General features: G+C 44.0%; 1 protein-coding gene across 6 annotated transcripts in view; it reads right to left on the bottom strand.

Annotated features, from left to right (window-relative positions):
• Window positions 1-24,147, bottom strand: part of TAX1BP1 (Tax1 binding protein 1) — a 638,481-nt gene that overhangs the window by 572,578 nt on the left and 41,756 nt on the right. For all 6 annotated transcript variants that reach the window (XM_069211447.1, XM_069211444.1, XM_069211446.1 and 3 more), the window contains exon 2: window positions 15,629-15,812. In XM_069211447.1, coding sequence (XP_069067548.1) covers window positions 15,629-15,805 — 177 coding nt within the window. In that variant the 5' untranslated portion in view covers window positions 15,806-15,812. The remainder of the gene's footprint in view (window positions 1-15,628; window positions 15,813-24,147) is intronic.

The raw sequence follows: 24,147 nt of genomic DNA, 5'->3' as shown, positions 1-24,147 counted from the left end.
CTCCTGCGATATTCTGTATACAGTGACTTCTGGTGACCACTTTCAAGGCGTCCCATTCCATGGCTCGCGTAGTTGCCGATGTGTGGTTCGCCTCAAAGTATTGACCTATATGAGTGAGCTGGGCTTTGCAGAATGCTTATCACCCAGTGCATCTTTAGGCAGATGCCACGTGGGGACTTGTGGGTGGGGGGGGCGCCCCAGAAAAAGTCTGTTATATGAGCTGCATGGTCAGAAAGTACTCACCCCAAGTAGTCTGAATGGGTGCACAGTGTTATTAACGTGGGGGAGCACAGGAAGCAGTCCAAGCAGACACACAGGTTATTTTGAGCAGAGTAGTAGGAGTATATGTGGGTGGTAGTATGGACTGTCATCCACATGTCTTGTATGGACCAGTATTGTGCCCATGTGACCAGGCGATGTGGGTGTAGTATAGAGGAGTTCAGTGGGGGTGAATGGGAGCAGTCTAAGTAGACATCTAGTACGTCACTGAAGTCCCCTCCTAGGAGCCTGGGAATGTCTGTCCAGCAAGCTAGGATTTGCATGAGGGCGGACAAGAAGAGCAATTGGCGAGTGTTCGGGACATAAATACAGCCTAGTAGTATAGGTTCTCTCCAGACCCCCTTCCATGAAGGCATATCGCTCTTCTTGGTCTACAACTTGTTAAGGGTGTGAAAGGGAGTGCTTAGTTGTATCCATATCATTGCTCCACAGGCAAAGCCAGAGTATGATGGGCCGTGTACAGTGCCCCTCTAGCATCTTTAAAGGCGCTGTAACTCACTGAGTGTTCAATATGTTTCCTGAAGGAATCGGATCTGGGTTTTCTGCCATTTAATGTATGAGTAAACAGAGTAGCGCTGTCTGGGTGTGTGCATACCCGGCACATTTGGTGTAAAAAAAAAAAAATAGATGCTATGACTGGTGCCCATGAAATCCGATTGGGTAGAGTGTTTTGGGCAGGGTGCGGAGTAGGTGTAGGGATGTGAGGTGTATCTGGTCTTGCCCGCTCTGTAAATAAATCAGTCCTGCTCGTGACGTGAGGGGCAGAAGAACAATGGTGAGTAACATCAAAGAAACCAAAACAGGAGCCTGTAGCAAAGTGTTACATGCCCAAACTGTTGCTCTAGAAGTTAACTTGGAGAACAGGGGTGTCGGGCAGTTCAGCATGGAGTCCTGAGGTGTGTGGTGAAGCGGAGACTGCGAGCTCCAGCTGGAACATGCATTGCTGCATGGAACTCTGCCCTGTTAGGGGGGGGGGGGGGGGGGGGGGGGGGGAGGGGAACAAGGGGAGCAATGGCCCGTAAGGGCTTCTGTATCATAGGTGGTGAGCTCGGCTCAGGGATGCTCGGTTTACATGAGGCCCTCTGCTGTCTGGAGTGATCCTTGGGCCTGAAAGGCGGTCTTCTGGTGTTTGATCACAGGTGGTTGCTTTGTCCTCACTGTCTGAGATATTTGTATCGGAAGGTCGCTGCCCGATATCAGTGAGAGTTAAGATCTCTCAAAGTGGGTGTCCACCCATTCAAATGCTTTCCGGCTCTGTAAAAAGGAGAGTTCTTTTGTCGTGTATGCCTTTCAGTTTTGCCAGGAAGAGTTGGGGGTATTGTATGTTGAGCTCTCGTAGCAGCCGCTTTACCAATATAAATGAGGAGCGCTGCCATTGTGTTTGTATAGTGAAATTTGGAAATATTGACACAGGGCTGTTGCCATGGATGAGGGAGGCTGCCTGCCTGGCAGCTTGCAGGATAGCGTCTCTATCTTTATAGTGCAAACGTTTTGCTAGGACACGGTGAACTTGTCCCATAGTGAAGAGTGGGGAGAAGGAATATGGTGGTGTGTCCGAGCGCACCCATTCTTCTAGGAATTTAATCATGGGGCTGTTCCCTTCCACCCCCTCAAACAAGCGCGCCACATGGATGTTGTTGCATCGAGCTCGGCCCTCTGCATCTTCCACCCTTTGTTCTAGGCAGAGTACTCTGTCAAGTAGGTCCTGAGTGGTCTTCTCCAGGTTTGCAGCTTGTAGCTGGAGTTCAGCAGATGTGCGTTCTGTTTCTGAGACTCCTGTGGTGAGTTTTTTAGTGATCATCTCAAAGAAGACTAAATTCTTTGCATATCTCAGTTATGCCTGCCTCGACTGAGGTGCATGATGATTTGATTGCCTGCAAAGGGTGGGGGGAGAGGGGTGTCAGGGCGCACCCCAATCAGCAGGAGTGTACAGATTGCCTCCTCGGTGTGTCACTGATGGGACTTATGAAATCCAGATAGGTCCACTTCCCATTGAGGAGCTGGGCGCAAGCTGATCGCACACTGATGGCAGGCTGTGAGGACCAGCACCGTTCACATCTGGCACAGGTGTGAAGCTGGTGCGTTGGGGGGTCCCACTCTGGTCCCCGGGGTGTTGTGTTCCTGTTGTGCAATGTTCAATATATATGGGGTTTAAGTGATCCTCCCTCGGCGAGGAGCCCTCCTGGTTTTGTGAAGGGTATGGACGACACTTAAGCCTCCAGGGGCGCCCCCACTAGCACGAAGGGAGACCGCTCTCCAGGCCTCTGGGCGTGAGCAGCCGCACCCCTGTAGATTGTGGTAGGTTGGACGTTGGCAGGGAGGAGAGGTGAATCACCCTCATTGTGCTGAATTTTGGTTGGGGGCCCCCTCAGGCTCACGCAATCTGTCCCTGGCCGGGTGTTCCCTTTAGATGCTGCAGTCAGCTGGGTGGGCTGGGGGCTGAAGGGCGGTGGCGTTGAGTCAGTAGGGTCCAGTGATACTTACAGCTTGTGTGGGCCTTGATTTGGTTCGCGCTAGGAGACAGGTCTCCGTCTTCGCACCCCTGGCTCTAGGGCTATGTATCTCGTCTCTTTTCAGTTATAGCTGCGGGCGGGACTGTGGTAGTTTATTTCCAGCTCCAATGAGCGCCCTGCTGGGCCCATCCCCTGCAGAGGCAGCAGAGAGGCATTCCCCACTGGCCGCAATCACCATCCACTGCGGCATGGTGCAGCATGTGCTGCCGGTTTCCAGATGCCCTCTGGGGCATACACTACTTATCTTGTACCCTGGGTCCGTCTCAGGCCTCACCACGCCCAGAGGCCCGGACCTGCATCACTGAGGGTGAGGGCCACCCTCACTGTCCACCAAGCTGTCAAAGTTGTTTCAGGCAAGTGAGTCCCCCGGCCACCCACAGGAGTTACAGTATGCCAACATGCAGGTTTAAGGGCAAGACCCCGCCAGTTGACAGGATAGTGGTGGGCTGCTTGGCTCCCAGCATGCAAGCTCGACTAGAAGACGTCCGCCCTCTTTAGTGGCTTACCACACCCTCAAAGCCCATCTCTACACTCAACAGATATGACCTGAAAGCATCCCTATTGGAGGGTGAGGTAAAATGGAAAAGGACATTCAAATTAGAACTAGAGGTAAAAAAACAAAAACAAAAACAAAAAAAAAACCCTATGGAAGCAATAACAAACCAAATGCAAGATGCAGCTAGAAAATACAATCCATTTTGGAAGCAAGATCTTCTCAAATGGCACACTGGCCAAGCAGAAGCCCAAATCCTCTACACACATTTCAAATACTGGGACTTGGAAAACAGGACTAGGTGTCACAGCTTAATAGTGAGAAATGGTGAAGAATTTAGTGGAGGCAGCGAAGCAATATCAGCTGAACTTCAAGCCACCAAGGAGGTAGATGACATGGTAAAAGACACCACTGTGGGCCCCAGAATAAACAAAGACGTGTGACTGAGGTATGCAATAGTAATAAAAAAAAAAAAAAATACTTGTACCAATAGAGAGAATTTCTTACATGATCAGTTAAGAAAGAGACACAGCTGTTGGTTCAGAATAGAATGACCACTGCAGTATAAGACTCGCTCAGATTACATTGCTGAAAAGAAAAGCCCTCAAGCAAATCATTGACATTTTTGGAAGAGAATACCAGCATTTTTTGTGAAGAGAGGACGTTTCATGTGACCACCTTGAGGGTCAGCCTCTGAAAGCTACATCTAGACACAAAGACAGACTCACTGCTATTTCTAAAATAACCTCTGGATAGTCGCACTAAGCAGAGAGGAAGAGAAGCCAAGAGAAAAAGGACCCTAGAAACAATGAGCAATATCATCGACTGGCCTCGTGTTTTACCAGGATGATAAACAATGTGCAACTAAGTGAGATATTTAAGGAGTGACCATGAGGTTCCATATTCTTCCAGACTGGTCAGTGTTAATAAAGGAAGGTAAGAAAGAACAGGAATGAAAACAGTTTCCTCTTCGGAGGTGGCATGGGTAAATCCTACTATCTTTCAACAGTCCATATCCCAGTGGTGCAGTCACTGGAGTTTAAGCACACTGAGAGGATCAGGGAGTATTCTGGTTGGAATTTTTTTAAGGGAGGTTTTAATATAGGAAGGGGTGGGTTGTGAACTGGATCCTGGCAGTGACAAAACTAAAAACAAGTCATTTGACCACCCACTTTAAATAGTGTGGGCGGTCTGATGGCCAACCTCCAACAGCCCATACTCCGTTGGAATGTGGGAGGTTTAAGTCGGTAACAGAGCCAGAGTAGGCTCTGTGGTCATCATGCTTTCATTCGGTCTGCCTTTAAATGAGGTGGGCTTGCCAATAAGCTTGACAGCGAGAGTACACCCTCTACCAAACTTTAAATCAGCTCTGTTGATTTGAAGTTGGTGCGACCCACAAGAGGTGGGAAATTCGGAAAACATTGCCCTTTGTTCTTATTTTCTACAATGTTTAGTGTTGTTGTATGCATTTTTTCTTGGTGGGATAGAAACATTTACGATAGATTGACACTTTACAGTCTACAACACTAGGCCAGTACCATACACTAGATGGATCAAACATTCAGTTTTTAAAAGTTGAATTTCAAAGGTGTAAATTCCTGGGCAAAACACATCAGGGTGATATCTTCTTCAATAAGGCAGGACACAACTAATGTTGTTCCAGGAGGCACACCTTCTCCAACAGGATGTCTCCAGAAGAAAATCAAGAATCTATCCATTGTCAATAGATGACATGGCAAGAACAACCACTAGGGGAGTGAGCATGATGGTACAAAGCAGGTCACAGGTAGGGGGTATACACGGGTAGGCAGGGTCCACCCACTATTTTCACAAGGTGGACACCATCCACCCTGCTGAGAAGTTGTGCCCCACTAAAATATGATGAATTTGTCCCAGTGTAGGTTTCAGACACGGGACACTTTCGGCAGCACCTGCATGTTGACTGCTTTCATTCTGGGCAGCAACGTGCTGGAGGGCAGGGCAGTGGCATAACGAAACTAGAGGGGACTCCCTGCAAAAATCACAGAGGGGGCCCCCTCTGGACTCACTCAGGCTAAGTGCTGTACTGAGGGGGTCCGCTGGAACTTGGGGGGCCTGCCTCACAACAGGGCTGCAGGGGTCTTTGTTACAGCACTGGGGAACTGGACTGACTTATGTTTTTTAAATTCCATCTGACTCAGAACAAAGCTCAAAATTAAGGGGCCGTCAGGCCTCATTTTGTTTGAGTATCCTGGAAGGGAGCTATCTGGAGCCTCACACCTAAATGCAATGGAAGGGAAACAAAGGTACAAGCTTATGTTACAGGTACGAGAGGCATGCTTTTGACTTTATTCAGCCCCTGTATATAAGACATATGAATGTACTGTAAGAACGTCAGAATTGTTGGTCTGCCCCAGTATTTACACAAATACCAATTTAAATAACACTATTGGTTTTACTTCTTTTATAGTGTTACTCATCCCAATTCAGAGTGTCAGAGCGCTTTGCATCCCATGAAAATATTATACAATCAACAATAAATCATGTGTTACAGAAGGCAGTGAGGGTTACAAGGTGTAAGATTCACATGTCTTTCATAGTTCTTGTGATATATTAAAAGAATAAGAATTTATGAACTGTAATTATCAAAAGGATCTTTGTGTTGAAAGCAGTAACACTTCTGAAGCTACATAAATTTAAAAAAAAACTGTCATCTGCATGTTAAATCATGTGCTTTGCAAGATATACATTAACCTTCTACACTACTTTGATTCAAAACTGGGGACAAGACAAAACACAAATCTCTCCAGCAACCTCATTAAAATCAAGAGTTATCCAACCATAGTTATTATTTCCTGAGAGAGACTGGGCTCACAAAGATCTCTTGCAGTAGGGGCCCTAACCCCAGAAGCTATTTTAAAATGCAGATTTTGCAACCAATTAAGTAGAAAAGATTTACTGCCACATTTCTCCTTGCTGCCAATGTCTTTGTGGCAGAGTTAAAAAAAAAAAAAAAAAAAAAAAGCGTAGGTTGAGCCCGGGATTTTGTGTTGGGGTTGTGTTAATGTTTTGACACAATTTCAATGCAAATTTTCACTTGTTACATCTTGCAACGTACTCAAATGTACTCATGAAAAAACTGCTAAACACATGTCTGAGCTGTTATCATCTGATATCACATCTTGTGATATCACTTCCTTGGGGTCAAGGGTTGTGATGCCACTTCCTGTGATGCAACAAGCGATATCACACTCCGTGACATCAAGTGTCAAAATGTGACTTGCATATAATTCTAACATTGTTAGTCCCCCCCACTTCTCTTTTTAGAGTCTTGTGCCCTGGTACACAGATTCATTTTAATTTTTTCTGGATAGGGAGGGGACATTCATCTCACTGAAGGAGAGATTTGGGCAGGTAACAGTGGCAAACAATTATGCACCCAATCAGAATCAACATCAGTTTGTCTAGAAGATTAGAAGGACCTTGATGGGTTTTGTTGAATGACAACTAGTATTGACTGGAGATTTCCATCAAGTATCAGACATACAAGAAGACAGATTATGAGACTAAGTAGCATGTAGAAAATATATATATGGATCATATTAGAGTATAGAAAAGATGGATTGATTTCCTGAATAGCTTGATGAGGACTGCCCATCATTGCAACAATAAAGCAATAGTTGTATCCGGATCAAGCCCCAAAGACAGCTTCCTAATTACACGGACTGTTGGAAATTAAAACCATGAAATGTACACAAATGCTTTGTCGACAGGGCCTATACATGGGATGACATAGGCAAGTATATGTGTTGATGACACCTGCCATGACGTGGAACAATCTCTAGGCAATGGTAGGAGGTAAATTAATTGCCTCCAAAATAGGGAATACAAGAATGCCAATGCTGGCTGCACTAGAAAAGTAACCTGTTCCCCAAAGGAGACTATAGAAAGTTTGTGAAGGTCAAAGACAACCTAATGTGCAGCTACACAGACAGGGTATCAATGGTGCTCAATCAATCACTGGGAAAAAAAAAAAAGTGAAGCAGACATAGAAGGGGTTTCTATGAGAATCTATATTCATCAGTTGGGGAAAGCCAGGAGAGGAAATGTGGTTACCTGAACAGGCTAGAATTTCCAAGATTTCCCTAAACAAATCACCTCCCTGGTGATTGAGCTGGATAAGAAGGGCAAGGCGATCCAAGACTTTAGTCCAACAACGGCTTAAGTCAAACAAGACTGCAAAACAGACAGTTTTACTGGCAGATCTGAAAAACCTTTGTCAACAGTTCTACCATTATATTTATTTACAGTCTTATTTAATTTGTATAGACATACCAAGGTTTTTAAGCCATTAGTATTTAGTGCTGAAGCAGTAGTGGGAAGTGCAAGACCTGAGAAAGACCAGAAGCTAGCCTTTATTAAAAATAAATTTAAAAAATTTAAAAAAAGCTTAAAAGCTACCCTCATGCCTAAATGTGGATGCTAACATTTACAAAGAATCTGGTTTATGGTCTTTAGCGGCTCCATCCTACGCAGATTACTGATGATCAGAAAAAACTTATGGGAGGAAGGCAGGCATTTCACAGAATACAAAATCTGGTCCAACAGATCAAGAAAGAACCTTGAAGATTTCAAGAAGGAATTTAAGAGGCTGATCCTCAGGATGTTAGACAAAAACCTGCATTGCTTTAATCTGGGCTTTCAATTCATTGACAGGACCAACCATGTTAAAAATATCCAAGAGCAAGGTAACAGTAAATTGGTACCAATCAGAGGAGATTTAGTTGTAAAGAGGAACTAGACAGGGCTACCTGTTGTGGCTTCTTATCCAGGCCATCAAGCGTTTAGTGATTAAAATCAGGATGGACTAAGTTGGGGAATAGAATGGTGTCGAACATTCCATAAGTTGTCAGTGTTTGTGGGCAACATGAGCGTGAGTATTACAGATACTGAAAGATACATTCCTACTTAAAGACTACACTAGATGAACGGGCCTAAAGATCTACATTATAAAGTTAGAACCATTTGCTCTCAAAAGGACAGGTAAGGACTAAGTGAATCTAAACGAAATATCAGTGCTAACAGGATACGTTCCTTGCTAAATAACAGAGGATTAAATTTTATGGCGTGCTTGAGCAAAATTTAAAATGGGACCATGCCTGTAGTTCCAGAGCAAATAAGGTTAGACTTAGAGAAGCAATGTAACCGGTTTGTTTTGTCTTTGGGGACAATACTCGGCCTAAAGAGGAACATACCACTCAACAATGCTTTCCAAGTTCTCCCAGTTAGAATTAACACAACAGTGTTGAAGGGCGTCACAGCAGATATGATTAAGTCGGCCTGACAGTGCATAAGTCCAAACCTTGTACTCAAGATAGTGAAAACCACCCTTCAAGATATACAAGTAAACTGATAATACGGCACAGTCAAAATCAGTTAAACAATGGGCTTAAATAGAACAGGCCTTAGCAAAAAGAGCCCTGTGTGACATTAGTGTATACACAAAAAGGCAAACTGTAGAATATGTACCATAGCTGAATTATTAACATTGCATTAAACACAAGGGAGCACTGAAGAGGGGACTTACAACTTAACCCTCCATGTCCAAATGATACTGATTAACTTTAACCAGACTTCCCTAAGATTGAAGAAAGGGTATTGTTTACCCAGTGGAAAAACCGGACTGCAGGACTTTATGAAGCAGCCACACTGGGCTTACAAGTAGTTCAACACACACAGGAGACAATCAGGTGTTTGCCAAAGCATGGACTACCTTAGGTAGTACCAAAATAATCTGCTCTCACCAATCGTCAGTTAATAAAGCCACAATATCTTTTGAAACTTTTGTGACATTTGCCAAGGGCAACAGTGGGACAGCCCATAGGATTAGGGTGAGATAGTTTACAAATCCCAAACTACACCTCACTGTTTCAGTAGACTATGAAACTCGGGCCTTTGACTAACCTTGCACTAGAATGAGACAGACTGACCCACTTCACTTTTGGTCCCATTTCATACCCACCTCCGTTAATGTAACTTGTGTTTTTTTTTTTCTTTCAAAACTGTGTCTAAGCATTTCTTCCATTATTCACATATATAGTTCAATATACCTTTGATGCAGAACTACTACATGAAAAACTCACATAGATGAAAGCACCTGGGGACCTCGGGTTGGGTGTGAGGTGAGGAGAGGGTGAAGTTTCCACAACCAGTAACGTGCTGATAGTTTAAAAAAAAAAAAAAGTGCACACATCCAATTTCTAGAACTCACCACACTTCTGGGCACAAAAACAAACTCTTTTCAAGCAATAAGGAAGGCAACCTGCTCCCTGCAGTCCCCGACGCTTCTGACTGCTAAGATGGTAGAATTTTCCATTTTCAGGGTTAGAAATGAGGAGGGGGGCAGTGCCAGGCGATGAGCTGACCCACAAGCAATGTCGGAATGGAGCCTCCTAGCAGGAGTTGAAAGGGATGTGAAGCTCTATGCACTTTAAATAGGCAGCCCTGGGATATTATTCGCCACAGAGCCTCTTCATGGAGGTGGATGCTGGCGCTGGAGCTAAGTGAGCACTAAGCATCCCCGTTTCAGCTCCAAAGAATGCTGGACGCCCTACATGTTAAATAAGCAGGTCTGCTGGCAGCAGAGAAGACGAAGAATACTGCGAATGGTGAGAGAGGTTAGCCAAGGAACCAAGCACAAACAGTAATACATAGGAAATAAACAAAAAAATACTGTTCGTCATCTAAGATGGCCATGTCATGATAGTCAAGTGGCGGCAATTTTAGATTAGTTATTTCCCTTTTTCATTCAACAACAGTTCTGAATGCCCCTGAAAGATCATTTTTCCCCTGTGACTTGGTATGTTGAGACTTGAAATTTGCAGCTTCAAACAATAAAAATATTATTGTGCTTCTACAAAACATATCATGCAACCAGGAGCCAAAGCAGCATAACAACAAAGTATTACAAAGCAGCTCTTTACCAACAACACACGTAAGAGACAGCCCATCGAGCATATGCCTGAATGTGGCTCACTAAGGCGAGCCAATTACTGACGATGCCCGACTCAAGGGTTCCTTCAGTATCATGTGAGTAGTGAATGCTGTGTGCTTTGCTAACATTAAGTCTTTACAAAAAAAAAAAAAACTAAAGCAGTCTGTAGCTAGATCTAAAAAAAAAAAGCATGTGGGTGGCCTGCATATAACTGTATTCACCCAGAGCCTACCTGTAACAAACTCCACTGAGCCTGGAGACACTGGGAGTAGCATACACACTGATAAGCTTTAAGTGTTCAGAGTGAGGAGAACAAAATCAAATATTGGCAATAAAAAAATAGGGCTATATAAATGGGGAACAAAGCATCAAAGGTATGCACATTATCTTAAATAAATATAACACGTAGTGGCACAGCCAAAAGGTCTTCCCTGCGCGGGAAGTACTGAGTCTATGTTTTTTAGCCATAATATTCAGTAGCACTATGGCATGATCAGCGCTGGCCGTACCACTGTTTTTTTTTTTTTTTTAAACTATCTGTCATACTGCACAGTTGTGAACAGTGACAAAGCCAATAGCTTTCACGTAGTCCTATAAGTTTTCCCAACATTTTTTTTTTTTTTGGCACAATAGGCTGTCACCAAGCAGGTGAGACCTAAAAAGACAGTGTAACGTTTTGATTGTAGTAATGACAGCAAATGTTACAAAGTCAAATGTGTGTCCTATAAATAGCAGTGATACATTCACAAAATAAACAAAAGTAAACAATTTTTGCTGAATTACAACTAAATTAATATTTAACTAGCTGAAATAAATACTGTTTCAGGCCTCACAAAAAAAAAAAAAAAAAAAAAAGGAGTCATATTTTATTGAGTCATATTTTATTAAGTCGAGCTTTTTTTTTTTATATATTTTTTTTTTTTTTTTTTTTTAAGAACTTACTTGCCCCTTCTGGCGAGTTGACATAGAACAGGTGGTCTGTTCAGTCAAAGTGAATGAGGCCTTTAAATGTTGTTATTGTTACATCTGTTCTGAGTTCAGAGCAAAGGTCAAAAGGTCAGTTTCTCTTACAATTAATTTTCCTTTTGACTGCAGGGTTCCAGGATTTTGTCCTGGAACATTTAAATAGGTAAGTAATCTCAGTAATATATTTCAGTAGTTGTGAAAGCCCATTGTTTATACTTCTGTGTGATGAAAAAATATTTTAATAAGATGAAAACAGATCAGAACACTTTACTTGGTGATGTGCAAAGAATAACTATGTTTTCTGAAACCAGACATTCACAGATTTGGTAATACATTGTATACTTTTATCAGTAAAGCTGCAAGTTAGTTGGAAGGATTTTGGACACTTCTTGGAAATTTTGTCTGTAAATGACAGTGTGTGACCGCTTCACGCTTATTAATATATTTATTAAACGTGAGTGTTTAAACATTAACCCTCCTGCCCTGGTAGCAATACTATTAGTAAACTAAGAGATCATGGGTCCCCTATATGTGGGCTAGAGTCTTTATACATGGTGCAAACGTTTAATCTATTCAATGCAACATAGAAGTTGTTTTGTACAGCAGAAATGCTGCGCTCAAATTTGTGAAGGTACACTCATATCTGAGAATTAAGAAAAAGGCAACTAAAATATTTGCCTAGAATCACACAATTTGAGACCCATTTATGGGTCACGTATACTACAGCTGTGGTCGAGTATTATTCAAGTTACTCGACCTGCAGGTCTAGCAACATTTTCATGATTTTGAGGCCTGTGTTTGGGTAACTGTGCACAGCACTAGTCCATTAATCATGAGAATAGTAAATTGTTTCATGGAGCTCAATTATTTTTTTGCAGTTTTATATAGCAGTTACTCAGCCCAAAGGTATTGGAGTGCTTTAAATGACATTACAATAGCTCACGTTCATATTTTTTAAGCACGTGGCTATTAGATGATTTGCTCAGAATTACATGATGATAAGCTAATGCTGATACTTGAACCTGGTTTCCCAGTTTCAAAGTCTGCAGCTCTGGCAGTAATGCCACATCCTCTCCCTCAATATACCGTACCTTTCTAATTTCTAAGCACATTTCTTGGTATACAAGTCAACAACCGCCGTAGGATGACAGGTTTTCTTTGCCCTGCAAGAATTTTAACTCAGGACCTTCACAACACCCCAGATATCAGCAGCAATCAATTAATTCTAAGGGGTCGCACCAGTAAATTAGTGCACTTGCTCTGAAGTTGAATTTTCTACTCAGAGGGATGATCCTCATCAAAAAATATTAATGTTATTTAAAGGTAAAAAGGACTGCCTTTTACTAACAAAATATTTTCCAAATAGGTGTATATCATTTTGATTAAATAAAGTGCTGTGGTACGTTTTAGTGGGCTGCAAGCTCCTATTTATAGAAGCTGCACGTCTATGATCCATATTTTGATCACAGCTGATAGCTGCTTTCTGTAAATTAAATAATCTGCCAAATGACATTTTCTTTTTTTGGTTTTATACCTGTTTCTCTACATTTATACTGGCAAAAGTAAGGAACCAGCACCAAGCTGAGTACGCAGGGTCCACTTGTTTGAGTCAGAAAATAAATGTCTTCCTTGATATAGTGACCTATGTGCAGGGCCACTACATAATAATGGCACTAGGCCTCGCATTCCCTCACAATAAGGGACACTCAACTCAGTGATGTAGTATGGGTGAAAGACCGCATGCGGTCCATACCGGTTTATTTTATAGCCTCTAGCCACGCCAGGCCAGAGGGTGTACAAGGTGGGCATTCAGGGCAAGGAGTCAACAAGGAGGGAGTCCCCGGGTGGCTCACTACATCTGGCAGACTTTGGACCCAATCCAAACCCATATCCAGAAGTAAGCATAGCTGCTGTTACATCGAAGTCACTGCAGGCAGCTGCCTTACACCATAAATAACAAAAAGAGGGTGACAAACTTCAATAAACGGCATTGAAAAGATTTTGTTGCTAGGGGAAAGGTGACTGAACAGCAAAACGTACTTTTGCCTGAGCCTCCAAATATTTTTTTTTCATTGAGATTGGGAGCGGTCATGTTCAACTTAAGTGAGATGCAACAATAAATAGAAAATGCTCAATGTATTGGGCATTTGGAAAGGAATATATGTAAATTAAGCAATGGTATCCAAGATTGTTAAATATGGCCCTGGAAGGAGCCTCTCGTCGCTTTCGCAGGATAACGCTCCGTATTCACAAGCATCCTCAATTTGAACTTATGGCACACTTTATTTTGTACAGCGAACATAATTAAACACATGCTATAGAATAGAAGTATACTTTTAATTACACCATCTACTACAATTGGGTTGTGAAGAGCATGCTGTGATAAAAAAATTAAAAAAAAGGAATTGGCAAAGCCAATCGGTCTTGCCTATGCTAAATGTATTGGCTTTGTTAATATTTTTTAGCCAGCAACACACAACGTAGGCCTGCTGGGGTAAGTAATTATTACCACAGGATGGGGGTGCAAGTAATACAAAGTGTTGGAGTAAGAAAACAGCTCAAAATGCAAGGGGGATAGCAAGCTGCAAACCACGTGGGAAGGGGTGACAACAAAAACACGTAAAACGGGAGGGGGAAAACAAACAGCAACAGATTAGGTCGACAATGGGAAGCATCAAAGACAAGAAGCATCGGCTGGGGAAGAACAAAACAAAGGTACCTCAATACGAGCAGTGAAAGGACACTAATAAAGACATCAATCTGTACTTGGTCCATGCTTTACCAAAGCGACGGACACATGAGGAAGTCACCCTGACTTCGCTGACCAATGAGGATTAAGGATATGAGATTGATAAGAATCCACCTAATGGTAAATAATGGACTGGCTAAAAGCCACGCATTAGATATATATTTTTTTTTTTTAAGGAACAATCGATCGTCCCCAAGCAACAGCACACGCATGCGGTCTGCAAGTAAGACCTAAAAAAAGATTACATAGCAATAACATTCACCATGGCAAAAAAACAAGTGCCTTTCCCATACAGCAAAGAACACTGCAACAATCAAACACATTCTATAGCAATCTATTTTGTGAAAGGCTGATGCGGCATGAAGGATGTGGTTTATCAGCCGTCTCTACAACCTACCCTTCTTTATCTTATAAGGCAATAATTTGTCCCGACTGTCATATTTGTCACCACAGGCAGACAAAAAAGTAAAAATGTCTTTGAAGAAGCAGGTAAAAAATTATTTACTTAGAAATACTGATAATTCACTTTAGTCAGACACAGTTACACACAATGACCCTGATGAAGTATTTGTCAGAGGAGTAGGTGCTATTTATTCCACCTAATAAGATCTAACTCCCTGGGGTTTAAAAGGTAATCGGGTGTGGTAAACAGCAAAACCCATGTTAACATAGATACCGTACGGTTTAAACCTGTCAAATTCTGGCAGCGTTAACCTGACAAAAGTTAATGAAGGGTTAAGTACTTAATGCACCTGGGAATTCCTGAGTACAATTCCGACCCCTGCACAAGCAGGGGTTTGCAAGGGGGTCGGAAAACTTCGACCAACGTATAACCCAGGTCAGGTGACACAGGTTCTACTGTAGTCTGTTGGCGAAGAAAAGGCATACATTTTCACATTAATGGAACACTGCTTTACTTTCGCTAGATTACTTCACTCTACCACCTCTCTCACATGCAACTCCGTATTGGAGCTGTACAAGAATGGGGCAATGAAGTGGTAGCATTAATTTGATGCTGTTCATCCCCAAGGTACCAACGGGTGATGCTTGTCTGCCTTTGGGAGCAAGAGACAGACATGGGGCACAAATCCTATCTCAAAATGTTCACCCCTTCAATCTGGGCATTTTAAATAATGTGTAGTTGTGTTTTTTTTTTTTTTTTTTTTTTTTTTTTTTTCTCTCTCTCTCTCTCTCTCTCTCTCTCTCTCACTCTCTCTCTCACTCTCTCTCTCACTCTCTCTCTCACTCTCTCTCTCACTCTCTCTCTCACTCTCTCTCTCTCCTTTGCTTCAACTCAATACAATACTACACTAACATTTACCCTCGCCAGGACTAAATTATTGTTCTTATTGTTCCAGTATCTTTAACACTAAGTGCTTTCGTCATCACCAAGATTCTAGCACATCCCTCCTCTCTCGAGCATTCAACTGCATTGTGCGTTTTTCCATTCGCTTGTTTATGCATGCCACTTTGTTAGGACATACACTTTAAAAGAAAAGCTTAACATTTTTATTGCACAGGTCAAAAACTCATTATTTGGAAATATATATTCTATAAAATAATATTTGCATAAAACCATACAGCTCAGAAACGGTCATAATTCAACACTTATTTGACTTCAGATCACTAATTACATGAATAAAGAAGTGTCTTACCTTGAAAATACCAACCCAATCTTTTTGGTTTGGTTGGATATAAGGAGTCAAAGTATAGTGGCATTCAAGCTGAGTGTGAGGAAGGTAACTTTTTGCAACGTTCTGAAAAATCACATGTGCGAAATTGGAGGTCTGCATTGCGCCATCTGGAGATGGAATTTCTTGTAAGCCCGCCATAACAAATCTATAATAAACAAAATAGAGATATATCTGTAATTCGGATACTACTGCATTACAAGTCATGCACAAAGACAGCAAGCACAACACCTGTGCATACTTCAAATAAACACTCCTAACAAGCAAAGAAATACTTAGGCAATTTGGTAGAGATCGTCGGTCTCATACACCAAATCCTCACAGCTCAAAAAGGTCCTAGGACTGCACACGTTAAAAAGCTAAATCATACAAATTAACATAAAAGGTGCCAAATGTTAAGCCTTGAAGAGGTCGGGAACCAATCAAGGGGATCAGAGAGTGGCTTTCCCTCTCAAGAATTTTCCAGATGGAAAAAATAGATCTTGGTACAATGACTAAGTAGAGAGGCCCAGGCTTTGAGCTAGTGGAGCAAGCATAGGGTACTGCCCCACGGTAACAAGACAAAAGTCAGAAGTCCAGATATCACCCTATCCAGTATTAACCCAGTACACTAACATTTTTATTTTGTTGCCATTCAATTCTTAACATCTTTAAAAACAAGTAGCCACAACTGCACCTGAGAGGAAGGGAGATGAAGTGACCTCTAAATTTAAATTCAGCCTAAGGAGAAGTCCTTATTAACAGGGGCAAATATCTGAAAACAAATGTGGCAATCAGGCAGCATGCAAATAAATATACAAATTAAATTAATGACAAACATGAGCCTTGAAAGATCCTGCTGTGACCACCTTTAAAGTGTTCCAATGGTGAATTGGCCTTCTCACCAAACACGCAAAACCCAGCAAAAAGCAAAAACCCCCCCGAGCAACCAAAACAGTATTGATAATTTCAAATGTTCATGGTTTCAAGATAGTTCTTTTATTTGTAGTCTCAGTTTTCTTCAAGCATATCAGATGTACACAATAGCTGTATACTAAGTTTTCAATGTAGCCAACATGTTTTGTCATCTTGGTAAATTGACCTACGACTTAGTCAGGACTACAAACAGAAACGTAAACAATACATAGGCTCAAAACTAGAGCCATTCACACTCCACTATAACAAACACAAAAAATATACAATTTTATCTGAAATAGGATTATACTAAGTTTGTGGAGTTTGAATATAAACTCCAACCCGTGACTATATGCAGTCAGCATATACTTAGGATAGCGAATGTCCCCTGTGAAAGTTGAGCCCACTTTGCTGGTTCTACTGGACCTCCTTTCTGCCACTAAAATGGGATTGGGGAAAGCATAGCGAGACAGACTCCTTATCTCCTGAGGAACCACTGTGAGACCGGCTTCACTTCTGAAAGTTGAACAACAGGTACACTGACAAGACAGATGGAAGGATGATGCACAGCTGGGGGGGGGGGGGGTCACCTCTTAGGGTATAATCTATTCGTTCATTTTGAAGATTCAGAGACACAGTTTAGGCTATAGTGGGTGTAATTTTTGTTGTATGAAATCCTACGGCAGCTCTACTGACTTTCGAACGGCCCCTGAACTGGCTGCCAGACTCCTTACAGCACTTCTAGCACTAACCAACGGGGGAGATCAGCTGCAAAGCTGTAATGAGGATATCCTCAAAATAACCCTGCATGTTACAGGGACACAGGACTTGGGGTCATAGTTTAATGAAAGGAGTGGGTCAGAGAATTAGCTTGCATTAAAAAGCTTACACAGTTTAACTTTCTTCATACAATCCAACTCACATTGTTGGTACCACATGGGATTTAACCCTCCCTCACAGACACTTGTCAGAGCTGTGGAAATTCTTCTTCTTGATTCTTTCACACAGTCTAGTCTTGCCCAAGTAACACAGATATTAGGAAGATGTTGCTATCTAAGATATGGGACTCTACAAACCCTACAGGTGGAGGGGTCTTCGAAACACTAACTAAATACTGGAGTTGCACTCCAATCATGACAATGAGAGAATTATCATAAATACATGTCCTTCACTCTTATTTGTGCTTCATTATATATAAATACACTGGCAGCAACCCACAGGACCCAAAATGAAAACTGAGGCATATAAATTTACAGGAATGGGCAATGGCCAACAGTGACTAGAAACATAATGATGGCTCCCTCTTGTGGCCACAATTAAAACTGCAGTTAATCTGCTGCTAAACTTCTGAATGAAGTAGAAACGTTCTTCCTTCTTAACCCCTTCCCCGCCACGGACGTAATGGTTACGTCCATGGCAGCGCCCGTGTGGCGCCATGGACGTAACCATTACGTCCTGAATGCTTCCCTCGGGAGAAGCGCTAGTGCTCCTCCCGAGGGCCGCCCCCCCACCCCCCCTAGGTCAGGGCTGACCGGGGAATCCCTTCCCCTTCCACCCCCCGACCCCCCCCACCCCCCCCCTGTGACGTCAGCGCGCGCGCGCTGATGTGTCACAGGGGCCTCCCTCGTCGCGCTGGAAGCTCTGCTTCCAGCGCAATTGAAAAAGAAATGCAAAAGCCTTTCTTTTTCAATCACTTGGGAGGCCCGGAGGGGCTTTAAAGGGAAGGAAAAGTATTTCCTTCCCTTTGAAGTCCCTCCGAGGGTTTCAAAAGCCGGATTGCTTGCAATCCGGCTTTTGAAACCCCACTAGACACCAGGGATTGATTTTTTTTTTTCTTTGAAATTGACAAAAGAGAGCGACCCCTTGGGCAAGGGTCGCTCCCAGGGGAGGCATTTTTTTGAAAAGGCCTTTTCTGCCCCCAGGGGGGGCAGAAACCTCTAGGCACCAGGGACCATTTTTTTTTTTTTTTTTTTTTTCTTTTTGTTTCATTTTTTTTTATTGAGGTGGGGAGCGACCCCTTAGGCAAGGGTCGCTCCCCTTGGGGGAAAATTATATTTTGGCCATTTCTGCCCCCCTTGGGGGCAGATTGGCCTATTTTGATGAGGCCAATCTGCCCCCAAGGGGGGTAGAAACCACTAGACACCAGGGATTTTTTTTTTTTTTTTTATTGTTATTGACAAAAGGGAGCGACCCCTTGGGCAAGGGTCGCTCCCAGGGCGGGGCATATTTTCGGGAAGGCCTTTTCTGCCTACTATTAGGCCGATCTGCCCCCAGGGGGGGCAGAAACCTCTAGGCACCAGGGACCATTTTTTTTTTTTTTAGGTGGGGAGCGACCCCTTAGGCAAGGGTCGCTCCCCTTGGGGGAAAATTATATTTTGCCCATTTCTGCCTCCCTTGGGGGCAGATTGGCCTATTTTGATGAGGCCAATCTGCCCCCAAGGGGGGTAGAAACCACTAGACACCAGGGAGTTTTTTCTTTGCGTGAATTTCACGCAAAGGGAGCGACCCCTTAGGCAAGGGTCGCTCCCTGGGGGGGAGGGCAATTTATTTTAGGCCATTTCTGCCCCCCCTGGGGGCAGATCGGCCTATTATTAGGCCGATCTGCCCCCAGGGGGGGAAGAAACCTCTAGGCGCCAGGGCAAATTTTTTTTTTTTGTTTTTTTTTTTTGTTCTTTCTTTTTTTTTTTTTTGAGATGGGGAGCGACCCATCAGGCAAGGGTCGCTCCCCTTTGGGGCAAATTGTATTTAGACCATTTCTGCCCCCCTGGGGGCAGATTGGCCGATTTTAGGTCAATCTGCCCCCAAGGGGGCAGAAACCACTAGGCACCGGGGATTTGTTTTTTGGCGCCAATGTCACGCAGGGGGAGCGACCCCGTAGGCAAGGGTCGCTCCCGGGGGGCGGGGGGGCAAATTTATTTTAGGCCATTTCTGCCCCCCCGGGGGACAGATCGGCCTATTATTAGGCCGAACTGCCCCCGGGGGGGGCAGAACACTAGGCGCCAGGGCAATTTTTTTTTGTGTTTTTTTTTTTTGTTGTTTCTTTTTTTAGAGATGGGGAGCGACCCATCAGGCAAGGGTCGCTCCCCTGGGGGGGGGCAAATTGTATTTAGACCATTTCTGCCCCCCTGGGGGCAGATTGGCCAATTTTAGGTCAATCTGCCCCCAAGGGGGCAGAAACCACTAGGCACCGGGGATTTGTTTTTTGGCGCCAATGTCACGCAGGGGGAGCGACCCCGTAGGCAAGTGTCGCTCCCGGGGGGGGGGGGGGGGTTGGGTTGGGAGGGCAAATTTATTTTAGGCCATTTCTGCCCCCCCGGGGGACAGATCGGCCTATTATTAGGCCGAACTGCCCCCGGGGGGGGGGGCAGAACACTCTAGGCACCAGGGCAATTTATTTTTTGTGTTTTTTTTTTTGTTGTTGTTTCTTTTTTTAGAGATGGGGAGCGACCCATCAGGCAAGGGTCGCTCCCCTGGGGGGGCAAATTGTATTTAGACCATTTCTGCCCTCCTGGGGGCAGATTGGCCAATTTTAGGTCAATCTGCCCCCAAGGGGGCAGAAACCACTAGGCACCGGGGATTTGTTTTTTGGCGCCAATGTCACGCAGGGGGAGAGACCCCGTAGGCAAGGGTCGCTCCCAGGGGGGGGGGTGGGTGTTGGGGGGGCAAATTTATTTTAGGCCATTTCTGCCCCCCCGGGGGGCAGATCGGCCTATTATTAGGCCGATCTGCCCCCGGGGGGGGGGGGGGGAAACCTCTAGGCGCCAGGGGAATTTTTCTTTTTTTTTTTTCTCTTTGTTTTTTTTGTTTTTAGAGATGGGGAGCGACCCATCAGGCAAAAGTCGCTCCCCTGGGGGACAAATTGTATTTAGGCCATTTCTGCCCCCCTTGGGGGCAGATTGGCTGAGTTTAGGTCAACCTGCCCCCAAGGGGGCAGAAACCACTAGGCACCGGGGATTTGTTTTTTGGTGCCAATGTCACGCAGGGGGAGCGACCCCGTAGGCAAGGGTCGCTCCCGGCGGGGGAGGGTGGGGGTTGGGGGGGCAAATTTATTTTAGGGCATTTCTGCCCCCCCCCCTGGGGCCGGCTGAGCTACAGGCCAAACACCACAGGTAGGCACCTTGCAAAAAACACCTCCGTTTTCTGTGAAAAAATATGTTGTGTCCACGTTGTGTTTTGGGCCATTTCCTTTTGTGGGCGCTAGGCCTACCCACAGAAGTGATGTACCATTTTTATCGAGAGACTTAGGGGAACGCTGGGTGGAAGGAAATTTGTGGCTCCTCTCAGATTCCAGAACTTTCTGTCACCGAAATGAGAGGAAAAAGTGTTTTTTGGGCCAAATTTTGATGTTTGCAAAGGATTCTGGGTAACATAACCTGGTCAGAGCCCCGCAAGTCACCCCATCTTGGATTCCCCTGGGTTTCTAGTTTTCAAAAATGCACTGGTTTGCTAGGTTTCCTCAGGTGTCGGCTGAGCTACAGGCCAAAATCCACAGGTAGGCACTGCTTTTTATAAAAAAATGTGATGTGTCCACGTTGTGTTTTGGGCCCTTTCCTTTCGTGGGCGCTAGTCCTACCCACACAAGTGATGTATCATTTTTATCGGGAGACTTGGGGGAACGCTGGGTAGAAGGAAATTTGTGGCTCCTCTCAGATTCCAGAACTTTCTGCCACAGAAATGTGAGTAACATGTGTATTTTTAGCCAAATTTTGAGGTTTGCAAAGGATTCTGGGTAACAGAACCTGGTCCGAGCCCCGCAAGTCACCCCTCCTTGGATTCCCCTAGGTCTCTAGTTTTCAGAAATGCACAGGTTTGGTAGGTTTCCCTAGGTGCCGGCTGAGCTAGAGGCCAAAATCTACAGGTAGGCACTTCGCAAAAAACACCTCTGTTTTTTTCCAAAATTTAGGATGTGTCCACGTTGCGCTTTGGGGTGTTTCCTGTCGCCGGCGCTAGGCCTACCCACGCAAGTGAGGTATCATTTTTATCGGGAGACTTGGGGGAACGCTGGGTGGAAGGAAATTTGTAGCTCCTCTCAGATTCCAGAACTTTCTGCCACAGAAATGTGAGGGACATGTGTTTTTTTAGCCAAATTTTGAGGTTTGCAAAGGATTCTGGGTAACAGAACCTGGTCCGAGCCCCGCAAGTCACCCCTCCTTGGATTCCCCTAGGTCTCTAGTTTTCAGAAATGCACAGGTTTGGTAGGTTTCCCTAGGTGGCGGCTGAGCTAGAGGCCAAAATCTACAGGTAGTCACTTTGCTAAAAACAGCTCTGTTTTCTGTGATATGTCCACGTTGTGTTTTGGGGCATATCCTGTCGCGGGCGCTAGGCCTACCCACACAAGTGAGGTATCATTTTTATCGGGAGACGTGGGGGAACGCTAGGTGGAAGGAAATTTGTGGCTCCTCTCAGATTCCAGAACTTTCTGCCACAGAAATGTGAGGAACATGTGTTTTTTTTAGCCAAATTTTGAGGTTTGCAAAGGATTCTGGGTAACCGAAACTGGTCCGAGCCACACAAGTCACCCCTCCTTGGATTCCCCTAGGTCTCTAGTTTTCAGAAATGCACAGGTTTGGTAGGTTTCCCTAGGTGGCGGCTGAGCTAGAGGCCAAAATCTACAGGTAGTCACTTTGCTAAAAACAGCTCTGTTTTCTGTGATGTGTCCAGGTTGTGTTTTGGGGCATATCCTGTCGCGGGCGCTAGGCCTACCCAAACAAGTGAGGTATCATTTTTATCGGGAGACTTGGGGGAACATAGAATAGCAAAACAAGTGTTATTGCCCCTTGTCTTTCTCTACATTTATTCCTTCCAAATATAGGGGTGTGTGCAAAAAAGACATCTATTTGAGAAATTCCATGTAATTCACGTGCTTCTATGGTCACCCCGGAATTCAGAGATGTGCAAATAACCACTGCTCCTCAACACCTTATCTTGTGCCCTTTTTGGAAATGCAAAGGTTTTCTTGATAGCTATTTTTTACTCCTTATATTTCAGCAAATGAATTACTGTATACCCGGTATAGAATGAAAACGCACTGCAGGGTGCAGCTCATTTATTGGCTCTGGGTTCCTCGGGTTCTTGATGAACCTACAAACCCTATATATCCCCGCAACCAGAGGAGTCCAGCAGACGTAACGGTATATTGCTTTCGATAATCTGACATTGCAGGGAAAAGTTACAGAGTAAAAAGTAGAGAAAAATTGATGTTTTTTTTACCTCAATTTCAATATTTTTCTTTTTCAGCTGTTATTTTCTGTAGGAAACCCTTGTAGGATCTACACAAATGACCCCTTGCTGAATTCAGAATTTTGTCTACTTTTCAGAAATGTTTAGGTTTCTGGGATCCAGCATTGGTTTCATGACCATTCCGGTCACTGACTGGAAGGAGGCTGGAAGCACAAAAAATTGCACAAATGGGGTATGCCCCAGTAAAATGCCAAAATTGTGTTGAAAAATTGGGTTTTCGGATTCAAGTCTGCCTGTTCCTGAAAGCTGGGAAGCTGCTGAGTTTAGCACCGCAAACCCTTTGTTGATGCCATTTTCAGGGGGAAAAACCACAAGCCTTCTTCTGCAGCCCCTTTTTCCAATTTTTTTGAAAAAAACGAAATTTTCACTGTATTTTGGCCAATTTCTTGGCCTCCTTCAGGGGAACCCACAAAGTCTGGGTACCTTTAGAATCCCTAGGATGTTGGAAAAAAAGGACGCAAATTTGGCTTGGTTAGCTTATGTGGACAAAAAGTTATGAGGGCCTAAGCGCGAACTGCCCCAAATAGGCAAAAAAAGGCCTGGCACAGGAGGGGGAAAAGGCCTGGCAGCAAAGTGGTTAATAACCGCAATATTTATGAGTATCGAAGAATGCCAAGATGGTGGCTCGAGAGAAGCACATTACTTTCTATATCAGGGTCTCTTAAATTGGAACATTATATAGCTTTAAGGTCAACTCACAGCTCCAAAACTGGCCCATAAGACTTAAGGTCGCAACTCAGAAGAGTGAGGCCGCCTTCACCTAACCCTCTTCAAGCCAACAGCTACCACAGGGCCAACCGTGGATCTTGATTTTCACCACTCATCAGCTTTAAGGCCACTCGTATTCAAGTTGCTGACAAGAAATAGTAGACCTTCGGAGGACTTGGATATTGGCCTCTGGTCATCCTCTAGAAGGAGCAGCCCAATGGTCTCTCAACCTGAAGAAAGCTCTCCTCGGCCTTATCAGATCCCACTCAGGACGCCAGCCTTTGATGACACCTTCAAGCAGAACCAGTCAAGTGACACAGCCTTTAGGTTTATTCTCTTCCAATTCACTTCTCTTCTGGCCCTCACAACATACCCACCCACACACGGATTCATAGTGTATCAATTAAGGAAAATTGCTGGTGTTATAATTTCCAAGTAATCACATCCCTATAATACAATCCACTAAGAAACAGCCATATCATAGGCTCAAAACAAACTGAGGCATGTACCCTAAAACTTAATCAAGACTACCCCAAATCACACTAAACTCCCCCAAACAATATGTCCTTAAATGTATGCTAATAAATGCAAGGTCAGCCAGGCTCATACATTTGCCTTTGCTGACTTGATCACATCCCACT

Source organism: Pleurodeles waltl, chromosome 10, assembly GCF_031143425.1.
Source record: "Pleurodeles waltl isolate 20211129_DDA chromosome 10, aPleWal1.hap1.20221129, whole genome shotgun sequence".
Classification (NCBI taxonomy): Eukaryota; Metazoa; Chordata; class Amphibia; order Caudata; family Salamandridae; genus Pleurodeles; species Pleurodeles waltl.
This window is presented reverse-complemented; position numbering and strand designations above follow the sequence as displayed.